At 34.8% G+C, this 12,529-nt stretch overlaps 1 protein-coding gene across 1 annotated transcript in view; it reads right to left on the bottom strand.

The window, feature by feature from the left end:
- Nucleotides 1-1,402: 1,402 nt before the first annotated feature.
- The window catches only part of LOC128996523 (protein madd-4-like), a 125,940-nt gene continuing 114,813 nt past the window's right edge, over nucleotides 1,403-12,529 (bottom strand). The window contains exons 19-25 of the mRNA XM_054421904.1: nucleotides 8,879-8,992; nucleotides 6,085-6,235; nucleotides 4,878-4,960; nucleotides 4,370-4,556; nucleotides 3,316-3,464; nucleotides 2,731-2,878; nucleotides 1,403-1,854 (exon numbers count right to left, since the gene is read on the bottom strand). Of these exons, the coding sequence (XP_054277879.1) occupies nucleotides 1,742-1,854; nucleotides 2,731-2,878; nucleotides 3,316-3,464; nucleotides 4,370-4,556; nucleotides 4,878-4,960; nucleotides 6,085-6,235; nucleotides 8,879-8,992 (945 nt within the window). The 3' untranslated portion in view covers nucleotides 1,403-1,741. The remainder of the gene's footprint in view (nucleotides 1,855-2,730; nucleotides 2,879-3,315; nucleotides 3,465-4,369; nucleotides 4,557-4,877; nucleotides 4,961-6,084; nucleotides 6,236-8,878; nucleotides 8,993-12,529) is intronic.

A 12,529-nucleotide genomic window follows, 5' to 3' on the forward strand; every position in this document is an offset into this window, starting at 1 on the left:
TTTTAATATTTACACCGGATTACCCTATAATAGGCAAGCATGTTTCTTGAAAACCTTTTCTCTCAGCTTGTTGCATCGCAGGGAAAATCTACGCATACTCTTAGAAAGATATATTTTCCTGTAGATGTGCAGAATCCCTTTATAAATTAAAATAGTCGCAAAAATAAGCACAAAAATGAATTTGAAAAAAAAATTAACATGGGCCTTATGGGTTGTCATGCTGGTGACGAAATAACAACGAAATATAAAGAGAAAATCAAAACCAATGGAAGAAATTCCAATCACATGTTTTATTTACAGTGTGGGGTGAAAATAGAGAAGTCTGTACATTACACATTTTGGGCAAGTTTTCGATCACTGGACGACATCTAATTTCACTAAATAATTAAACGTGAAAAATTCTCTTTTGTACATTTTTGTTCTATCCACCTGCTTGCAGTTTTAACAAGTGAAATTTGTCAAAATAGATATCTGAATACCACATAAAATTGCATTGTCACAAATTACATACAATTTGGTGTAAAAGAGAATATTTTTACTATAAAATAAAATACATATTTTTTAAATGTTTTCTCAGTGAATGACACAGGTACGACCACGATGAAAGTGTGCTTTGCAAAGCTTTGTCATGGACGCAGTGAAGCCTAGCCTATTTAATACTACAATCAGTCTTATATGGCCACCCCTCAGATGCCCTTCATTTACATGTTTATAGTTTTAACAGCAGAATTAGTATAATTATGTTAGGTAATACACTTACACTGTACATTGACCAGGTAACATTACACGAGGTTTGTGCAGAACATTTGCTTGAGTTTTGACACTTTCCGTAACCGAAAACCACCATGTTCAGAGAAATGGTCTAGACATTTTTGAGAAATGGAAATTTTGAGTAACAGTTTGAATTGGATATTTTACATCCAAAATAAGTATAGGCAAATCATACATAAAATTTGTGGATGTACAAAGGACTGAATAATTTGTTTATTAGAAAGTATGGGGAAGAACTTGTTGTGGGGTCAATATGTTACATTTTGCAGCTAAAAAACTTTGAGAGATTTAGGCGTACCTAGTTGCAAAAACTTTTATAGCTTATTACAAAACATAATTAAAAATTATTATCATTTTATTTATATGTTATTTAGGAAATTGTTGAAATTGTTTTGTGAATTATTTTACTTATATATTTTGAAGCCAAGAAAATAATTCCTTAGCATTTAACAAACCATAATGTTGTATACTGTGATATACAAAATCTATAGCCTACTCCAAACAATATAAACTACTGGTAAAAAAAAAAATTAAAGAAAACAAAATAATGTGACGAAAAATATTTTGTTTAAGCTTAATTAATCAATTTGCGTTATTTATACTAGATTTTATTTCTTCAAGGCTTAATATTTAGCATATAAGTTTTTAAGATTAGGTAAAGCAGCTTACATCAAACTCTTGGATGCAAAAGTGTTAAAAAGTGAAAAAAAATCTTTTGGATTTTTTTAAGTTTTCAATTCAAAACAAGTTAAGTTTTACATCCTATTTACGTTGCTCATGCTTAAACATCATTTACATTAAAATATTTGGAACTGATTGAACAGAGAATAATTGCATTGTTCATGTATTTTTGAAGCATAAAACTTAATTTTTTAACCTACATTGTTAATATTTTAGAATTGTTTGTACCCGTGTTTTCTCTGCATAGTGGACGGTTACGAGAAGTGTGCAGTTCTACGGAGCACTAGTCTCAATTGTTGTTTCTGCAAGATTGGCAACATTGGGTCTGGTACCTCTGCATACGACACATGTTCATTACCCGAACATTCTCACAATACTTGGACTGGTCCTTGCACTCGCCTGCTGTAAACAGACAATACAACAGTAGAAAAATACAGTAGTACGTATACAAGAGAGTGAGGAAAGAGCTTTGAACGTGAAAATACTGGCTAACAAGAGGTTATAGGACTGATTCCAACTAACCCAAGCATTAATTAGGCAAGAAGCCTTTAGAGAGCTTATATTTTCAAGATGCAAACGGTAGAAAGCTGCTTGAGATTCTGAAACTCCAGTGCCAACGTTGATCATGAAATCTTTTGGTGGTGGAAGTATGTGAGTAATGGCAGATATCCAAAGGGTCATCACCCAGAACCTAGTCAGAATAATGATAGCGGAAGCGTTCTACGATTAGAATGGAGGGATCTAAGACAGAACACAGGAATAGTCATGGGTCATGGCATCCTGAGATTGTACCTACATCGCTATCATCATCCACAATCGAGACACACTGCATATAGGAAATTTGGGTAGAAATCATCTACTCTATGACTGCACAGCTCTGAATAAGGTAGGGGAAAGCACTCTTTAAATTATGACGAGGAAGCAGACACCTTCCTCAAGAGAGCTCATAGAAAGGTTGCAGTTCATCTAGCAACTCAGGTTTGACAGGTTCTGATGCACCAAGCAAGGAAGATCAAAAGCCAATTTGTGGCTGATCACTCTCATCCAGGATATTGTAGCAAAGCCAAGGTAAAACAACATTCAGAGTCAAGACTCACTCAACAAAGTAGTGACAGTTGTATTTAATATGCCACACTCATCTAAATCTGAGTGCTAAGAATGGTTGGTATTTTAATGGGTTAAAATGCCTCTTATAATAGTGAGTTGCTAAGAAAAAGTGTTTATAAAAATGATCTATCACTAGATGCAATAATTTAACAGCTTTCATCCTTGACTAACCTGATGAGCATGGAGGACCTTTACATATCTTCATGACAGAGGGTCTAGGCTGATCTCTACAAGCGTTGCCAGCTGGTTTCTTGGTACCGTACCAGACGCACTGAAGAATCCGGTACTTGACACCTTGCTGCTCGCACGGTGCCGCACACTGAAACAGCAGGTTTGTTCATGACAGGATGTGCATTAGCAAATTTGGCAATAGCCGTTCTGAGGAATCTGTATAGGACAAAATAAGCTTTCAAAAAATCATTTTCATAAACTATCATAAACTATCATTTTCATGTAGTTATATGCCTTATTTTAATATTTTTCCTTGATCTTATCAACAAAAAAGTCCCCAAAAGCTCTGTGTAGGTAGATAGGATTCCAGTCTAGTACTAGACTAGGGAGCACAGAATTGTTATTCTGTGTTCGCTATACTTCACAGACCTCGATATCTTGAAACTTAAAGGGTAAGGGTAAAAATTTGAGATACTGAGGTCGAGGTGTTAGTTAACTGATACTGATGTTAGTTAATTACCTTCATAATTCGACCCTATTTAAGCTATTACAAGATGACAATATTCATATACTGTATAAAATTACCTCTGACCACTCTCCGACTTTCCAAGTCCCTTTGCATTTGTCATTGTAGCACTCTTTCCTCTGGATCGGTCTCTCCACGTCTATGCAGTGTTTTGAATCTACCTCAGTGTTGTTTGACGTTCTACAAGTGATGTCCCGCTTTTGCATTGCTGTTGACATCATAATATTACAATGGGAAATTATATTTATTGCCTGTTTATTAAGATTTAGAGTATAAGTAAAACATATCTTTCTGAATTTCCAGAAATTGAGAAATGTATGGCAGCTACACCACAATTTACGTTTTGTTATGCAGTATTAGGTTCAAAAACATGAATTATGTTAGGAATACCTAGATTGTTTTACTATGAGTAGAGTGACACATAAACTTCTTAATCCAGATTATATGCAAAACAATAATGGTATTTTAAAATATACAACAATAAATACGTTTGACAAAAGATAGCAGAATCCTAACTCTAAAAAGAAGCTCCTTTACATTGGATCCCAATACTCCACTCTGCAGCTACCCAGCAGGGGCACAGTTCAGCCCCACACTTCTGTACAGTGATGGGTGTCTTTAGTCCAGCATCCACACATAGATATAACATCTAGTAATACTCACCAGTGTCCCAGGTGAAGCAGCGAGACTCATGACAAGAGCTCCACTCCTCAGCTACCCAGCGGGGGCACGGTTCAGCCCCACACTTCTGTACAGTGATGGGGGCCTCTAGTCCAGCATCCACACATAGATATAACATCTAGTAATACTCTCCAGTGTCCCAGGTGAAGCAGCGAGACTCATGGCAGGAGCTCCACTCCTCAGCTACCCATCGGGGGCACGGTTCAGCCCCACACTTCTGTACAGTGATGGGGGCCTCTAGTCCAGCATCCACACATAGATATAACACCTAGTAATACTCACCAGTGTCCCAGGTGAAGCAGCGAGATTCATGGCAGGAGCTCCACTCCTCAGCTACCCATCGGGGGCACGGTTCAGCCCCACACTTCTGTACAGTGATGGGGGCCTCTAGTCCAGCATCCACACATAGGTATAACATCTAGTAATACTCACCAGTGTCCCAGGTGAAGCAGCGAGACTCATGACAGGAGCTCCACTCCTCAGCTACCCAGCGGGGACACGGTTCAGCCCCACACTTCTGTACAGTGATGGGGGTCTCTAGCCCAGCATCCACACATAGGTTGCTGTCTACATCTTGTGTTGCGTTGTGCAGTCGTACCATGCAGTGTGCCTTTCTTATCTGCGAATACACAAATCTTAGTTGTTAATGACAAATTATATATTTCTTTTGTCACCTTATTTCTACTGGTTTTTTTGTGATCTGAATCCATTGAATAAACGTAAGGTAACAGTTTTTTTCGGAATATGATGGGGATAATCCGATAATCCAGTATTAAGATAGTACAGGCGGCTGTCTTAAACCAATGGCAATCAGAGTTATCAGCCCAATACAATACCATTGATCTAGATGTTCACTAATGTAGTAGTAATCATAGAATTTTAACTATGGCAATGCTTATGAATTTTACAATTTAGAAGTACAACTAAGAATCAATTTTACCTGGAATCCATTTCCTCCACAGGTTTGAGAGCATGCAGACCATTCACTTATCAACCAGTCGAACTTCACATTCTCAGGACTTCCTGTGGATCAATCATAAATTTGCAGTGATTATTTTGATTTCAAACCATATGAAGGGGTTTCAAATGGAAAAAGTCTGGAATATACGAAAGTATGTATACAATCTTGTTTTCTTTTGTTGTAAAACATATGTTATTCTTTTAATTTTTGGAATACCTAGTTTTGATATTGTAGATCTGTGAATGTAGTAAGTGTGAACTTACAATCAAAGTTATCAAGGACTAACGCCACAGAGAAGTAAGGTACAAAAGAAACATGCTAATTGTACGCTAGTGTACTTTCAGCTCTATCTTATGCCAGAAATATACTTGTGATGAGTAAGGACGAGCCCTACCAGCGAACTCTGTGCAAATTTTTTTATCGCTCAGGGCACAGGGTCTCTTTCCCTCGTGAGTGTTGTTGTACATGAGGGTCAGGAGGTGGTTAGACTTTGCCCTAGACACTTGTGACTAGTGCTAGACAGTAGACACCACCTAGACTAAGCGTACCATTGAATGTTTCCTCGTACCTTACTTCTCTGAGCTGTAGTAAATAAACAGAGGTGAAAAGGGCAGAAAAAGAGTTATCTCTTTGTCAAGTATGTCCAGTACCTATGTCCAATACACATGATAGCACAATTTTTAATATGGTATAAAATCAGTGACCATTTATCTGACAAATAGAAAATGTTGTACAAATCAGCATTGACTATCAAATCTCTATTGATTTTATTGTCTTGTTTGGATAATTAATGCAGTTGCAGTCATTAACATACAAATGTGCTGAAATAAATTTTACACTACTGTTAAATTTAGATGTGAATAAATTGAAAAGTACAGGTCTCAAACAACCACCCTGAGAGACACCACCGCAAAGCAGATTTAAAACCTCACTCATGGTTTTGGTTACCTGTAGTTGGGAATTTAAATAAAACTGGAACCAATAAATCACACTGCAACTGCAACCGCAGACCATAATTTTTTCCACATACTAGTTGCTGATAAAAGCTTTGAGCATTTTACAGTTGAAGAGGAATAAGTAAAATAATACCTTCACATAATCAATGACTCAACAATTTCCTTAGCTCAACATTTTATCATCAGGTTACATTTCAATTTCCCAAACAGTATTTGCTTAGAAATCACACCTTTTCCGAGGACAACAATAGACGAGTCCTCCGTCGTTGACGTTTCCCCTCCAAAGTCCGTTGTTGTGACGAGGGGAGGCGGAGGAGGGGCTTCTTCCATCACCATCCGATGGCCCCGGGAGTTCCCAAACGTCTGGAACGGCCAAAGGGTCTACGTTTTTTATTAATTTGGAACTTTGAATAAAGGCAGTAAGCTAAAACAGACTAGATTACACAAAGTAGCGGTATGGCTTAACTTAGCTGAGCTACAGCATAGGAACTACAAGCTTTGATGATTGATAGTAGACATCTCATTATTTCGACATGTAAATTTTTTAGAAATATATTAAACTTCTGTAGGTTTACTAAGTCATTGTTGATAGAGTCTGCTGATTAAAATTACCGATTTCTGCCAATTACACCAAAATTTCAACCAAGCCAATTGTAATAGATAACTTATTGTAAATAGCATTGTTATCAATCAATATTCTTACCTATCTTTCAAAGTTTTACAAACTAAGAATGAGAAAGAAAAGAAAATGTTGATGGTAGTGCTAATTTTATTTTTAACAATGTTCTAGCTGAATGAACAAACTTGGCTACAGAAGGTTAATATAGATGGGGTGTCTATGATGGTAACACAAATGCATCAAGTATGTGGTACAAATCAGGAGTTATGTTTGTAATTGTAAAATATGATTGTAACATTTGATTTTACCTAGGTACTTTACTCTCTAATGTACCAATGTTACCAGAACGTCAAGATTTTTACTTTTATTTACCATACAGAGTTAGAATGTCTTTGATTAAAAATTTAAAAAGTCCAAAATATTTTTATACTCTAATGTTTGGTGTTGTGCCAGGTATACACTACTAAAGGAGAACAAATCAATATAATGTGGGTATATAAAAATAAAGATCAAATAACTACGGATCCCTTTTAATTGTTATACTCCTGTTGGCATTAATTAATTAACGAGTTAATTAATAGCAAAGAAAACTCAATTCATTGTTAATTTTATGTTAAGTTAACATTGTTCCAAAAAGCATTAATTTACAAAATAATTACTAGTGCTAAAAATGTGTGACAAAAAGGTTTTTTTTTTCTGAAAATATCGTCTAAAACAACTTGTTTTCCTGTGAACAATAAGTTATAGTTTTGAAAAAATCTAAACTGTTCTAGAACAGAACCTGAAAAATCTGAAGCAAATTCATTTTAACTGAGTAAGTTTTATGTGACTAATAGTTTTAAATCTTTCCATTGAGAACATTATCAAAATACATTGATTTGGAGATAGAAGATTACTTTTTTTGATGACTAGGAAATCATAAACAACTATAGCTTTGAGAAAGATCATGTTTAACACCATAACATTTAAATGATAAAACTTTTGGTTCTTACATCAGATAAAAATAATGGGGACTATGCACTTTTTCGTCAGTGTATACATTATGCCATGTAGTTTTCAAACGTTATTTTAAGGATATAACACTCTTGTTTTAAAATAACATGATTTGTGTAGAACTAAAAGTGGGTCTAGTGCAAACAACAAATTAAAATATAGACTCAGGCAAAAAAAAAAGATATTGCAATTAAAACTACACACTTTTACAGAAACGTAATACAAACAACAAGTATTATTAATAAAAAAAATAATTATGTTGCCCTTATGGTTGCACCATAATTCAATAGAGGTCCTTACACTGCCATAAGAGAACATGACAAGCCAGCAATAGTGCTTGAAATGGTATATTACAAGTGTTACTAGTCTAGAAAAAAGGTGTTTACCGGACGAGTATGGTAAACACATTTTGGACCACTGACGTACGATAATTTTTGCCATACTACTCTAAACTAACCAAACAATAAAAAAAGGGTACAAATCCTTGATACATATTTCCACCCAACAATCACTTACTACTCATAACTTCTAAGAGAGGTTTGTTTATTGATTCGCTGACTCGCATTGCTAATTATAATCAGCCGGCGACTGGTAAACATTCATTACAGTACAGTAGCTTGTAATGAAACCCCATTTGATTAAGCAGGCGGCAAACATCTGTTTTACGGGTTAAATTCATGTGTGGAAAGTCCATTATAACAAAGTTGTGTGGCGAAAACAAGGAATTACCAACAAAAAGGATACCAACAACAAGGAGATACCAGTCTACAGTGTTTAAAGTCATCACAGCTGATCTTGACTTGACACGAATGATAGATCTGGCCTCTTTAGCCACCGTGACACAATTAAGCTGCCATAAGCTACGGGCGCAAAGCAAACTTGATCAACTTGAGTTGATCTTTGGTTGCTTAATCTACACAATACCCAAAGGCCACCTGACAACTCCAAAAACAGACCCCCCAATTGCTATAGGTCTCAGAAGTGATTAGAGTACTAGCATCTTCCTACTGTAGTATTTTTAAAGGGAAAACTTATTTAGTAGTCTGATGGCCAAACATTTATGATTTTGTATTATTTATAGACAACTGATCAAATAATAAGCTCTTCAATACTCACATTTTGATAACTAAGCGGGTTTGATTGAGTACCTTCTGTTAACTATTATCAAGGAGAACTTCCAGATAAAATTATATTTTAAGATCTACAGGGTATGTTGGCTAAAAGCTGTCTTAACTATGTTTTCATATCCCTCTTCACCCTATTTTACATCCCTTACTCCCCAGAAAATTCCTAAAAACCAAATGTGAAATGTGCACACTATGGAAAAAATGTGATTCATGCTCAAAGGAAAACGCCATGCTCATGCCGGGGGACGACCATGCAGAGAGTGCGACTGAGGCTTGGCAGCTCACCTGCAAATTGGCTAGAAGTTGTTGGAAGTGGGGCATGGGGCGCGACCCGGCGGACGAAAGAGACGGTTCGAGGGAAGAAAGAGGATCTTCCGAAGGGACATTTGGAAGTCCATCCTGTGTAAATTATGTGTTGAAAACCCTTGCTTGGATATGTTTATGAGGCAAAATTTGAGCAGAGGATGGTGAAGCTTTTGTATTTGTGTAGATTTTTAGATTATATTTCAATGCCGACACAACAAGGGGATGTTTAAGGCAAAGATGAGTTAAAGATGACTGTGAATGAAAGAGATAGATATTTTACTGAGTGCTGGATCTTAAAATCCAAGGACTAAGGGAAGTTAATTCATATGATGCAAACACACAAGGGTTTTTATTTCAAGGGAGAAGCTGAGTGGAGGATGTGTCAATAAATGAGATGATAGCTTTTTTTCTGCAACTGGTTCTTTCTCCGGAATCATTTTGAATAATTATTAAGAACAGCTGGGTCAAATCATCAAAAAGCTAATAGCCTGTATCAGGATCATACAGGCTACCCCCTAATTTTTAGGTGAGCTCTGTAACCTTTCAGATATAAGCTGTATTTATCACGGAGTATTTTTACAGTAAAATTTACAGTAAGATTTTTTTGTAGGGACCTACATATTAGAATTGTGTCAGGATAACTTCCTAATCTGGAATGTTAATTAAACCCAAATGATTAGCAGCTGAGCTTAGTCTTGAACCATCATAAGTTTATACATTTTTAGCAGCCGACATAATGGAAGTAGACAAAAAGGTTGGTTCTTGGTTCGCAAATCATTAGCAATTGTCAATGAAATAGTTAACCGGATACAACTGCATGTCAATTATTGATTCTGAAGTATACACCCAGAACTGTTTAGCAACCAGTGTACCCAGTATTTTTAGCTCCCACTAATGCAAGATAATAATAGCCCAGTCACTTTAGGTAAGAACCTAGACATGAAAGATGTAAAGCTGATTTTTTGCATGGTGATAGTATATAATTGGAAGGGTGTTTTCTGAAAGTTCCCCGAATTTCCCCCCCTTGCTTCCCCTTAAACCTCCCCCTCCCCCCAAACACCAGGTTGAAAGTGTAGTGTTTTACTAAATCACCTATATCTTTTTATGTAAGCGAGCTATCAGCATAATTGTTTTTTCTTTGAACTCCCCGTTAAATTTACTTCAATAAAATAACCTTACATGTAGCATTATCTCTATTGGGTGGGGGTTTTATATGTGATACAAAATAAATATTATTTTATTTAAAACGTGAAGTTGTAGATAAGGCCAAACGTCGGTAGTAGGTAGTACGTCAATGTAACAAAACTGTTTACCTTATTTTATGAGCTTTCCAAAAATGTATAACAATATATATTTTAATTTTAATTGTTACCGAATGAAGCCATTTAAATCCATGCTTCAAACAGCCACAAAGCGCACTTATCGCATCATTCCAACTTGTCCAGTAAATAATACTATCTATTCTATATAATTCAGTTTTAAAAATATTTGTACAACTAAATCTAGAGTTCTACTGGACCGATTTTATTAATTATTGTGTCGTTGGAAAGCATAATTCCTGTAGATTTGCAAATAATTATGAAAGTTTGTTTTTGTTATGATTTATGGTGAACAAAAAAATGTTTTCATTAAGAAATACATTGAAAACTGTGTTTCTCACACTTTTTATTTGGGTGCGACCTTTAGCTGCTTATTTCGAGTATTTCCAAAAAGTGCATGGTACCAATTTGTATGAATTTTTTTTTCTTTCAGAATATCACCTTCCACTCTGGTCAATTTCCTCACCATTTAAAAGTTATTTGCAAAAAAGCTAAGCATCCTCTGAACTTATTGTAATGATAAAATATTGAGTAAGGGATATTTTTGTTAAACTTTGTACAACTAAATCTAAACTTCTACTTGACTGATTTTGTTAATTAATGGATCATTGTAAAGCCTAATTCATGAAGATTTGCAAATAATTATGAAAGTGTGATTTTATCAAATATTTGTGATGAAAAAGTAAAAATACATTAAAACTGCTTTTTCAAGTTTTTGTTTTCAAGTTTCTATTTGTAGCCAGCTTTTGGCTGCCTTTATTAAGTTTTTTTTTTTTTTTTTTTTAAATGCATAGTAGTTATTTGTAGTAAATGTTATTCTCTTTCAGAATATCACATCAATTTTTGTCGATTTTCCCTCCATTTAAAAGTTATTTGCAATAAGCTAAGTGATCTGATCTCCAAATTTTAAGTGGTGAGAAAATACTAAATTAGATATATTTTTTTAACGTTTTACAACTAAATTGATTGTATAAAGCATTGATTGTATAAATTCACTCCCACCCTTCATTGAAGAAGGAACTGACGATGATGAGGGAAAATAAAGTTGATATGTACTGTATCTGATAGTTTATGCCTTACTTTGTGATTTTTAACTGTAATTAAATAAACTTGTTGAGCATATATTTGCCTTTTCTTATAACTACCGATTACTTCATTTTGAATCCTTGTGATTACTCATTTTCTTACTATTTCTTTTAATTCAGTGTTCTTATTTTGCTTGTTAAACATTCTCACAGGATGTGTAAACAATAAATAAATAAAAAGTAATCATTTGGTAATAGTCTAGTAAAATAAGACATTGTGGAATGCAAAAGGTCTTTAGTATATTTTTTTTTACAAATAATATAGTACATTGGAATGTTTTTACATTTATTGGTTACGGAGAAGAAAAAAAAATCAAATTAAAAATCCACATGCTATTATTATGGAGAATATTTGTTAAGTAGTTACCCTGTTTATGAATACACTTTTTGAAAGATTTGGTAAATTTAATCGTTTCTTACCATAATATTATTATTTTAGTAAAAAAATACACTTTTTCACCTTCCCTGTAGCAGCATACCTGGGTACTAGTTAAACCTAATGTTATTTAAATAGGTTTGTGAAAATCAAATCAGGCACATACAAATTCGCTTAGTCCTCAGGTTTGCTGCGGCGGGGGTATTTTTATTTATACTTTCATTTATTTTTAACTAAAAGCAAACAAACTAGCATACTCACTAAATCAATGCGGAGTTTGCTTCAAACAACTATATTTGTTATTGTGACATTGGCGAAATATTGAAAAAACCACCATTTTTATACATCTTCCAGGTTTGTTTATTTTGAAGGTCTGTATTTCGACCATTATTTACGCTATATGCTTGGAGTTGGGCTTAAACTGTCACAAATTTACCCCCTTTTAATTTAATAAAGCAATGCTTTCAGTAAAACCAACCGTTCGCGAGATAGATCGGAAAACAAATTGAATGGCCAAATTTATGCTATTTCGTTAACAAGTGGCGCGCCGCTACCTCGAGGTGGATAACTTGAATTTTATGTTATGGGCCCAACACTAACAGCATATCCAAAAATCAAAACCACCCGACCTTTTGCACAGCGACCCCCTATTTCCATTACATTTATACTGGACTATAATATTTACTGGACAATTTGGAATGATGCGCTAAGTGGGCTTCATTCGGTAACAACTTAAATTAAAATATATATTGTTATACATTTTTGGAAAGCTCATAAAATAGGTAAAAAGTTTTGTTTCAAACACATTGACGTACGACCTACTGCAATACCAGAGTTTGACCTAATCTAC

Source organism: Macrosteles quadrilineatus, unplaced genomic scaffold (genome assembly GCF_028750875.1).
Source record: "Macrosteles quadrilineatus isolate MER2022 unplaced genomic scaffold, UCM_ALF_1.0 Scaffold_6__1_contigs__length_79288215, whole genome shotgun sequence".
In the NCBI taxonomy this organism is placed as follows: Eukaryota; Metazoa; Arthropoda; class Insecta; order Hemiptera; family Cicadellidae; genus Macrosteles; species Macrosteles quadrilineatus.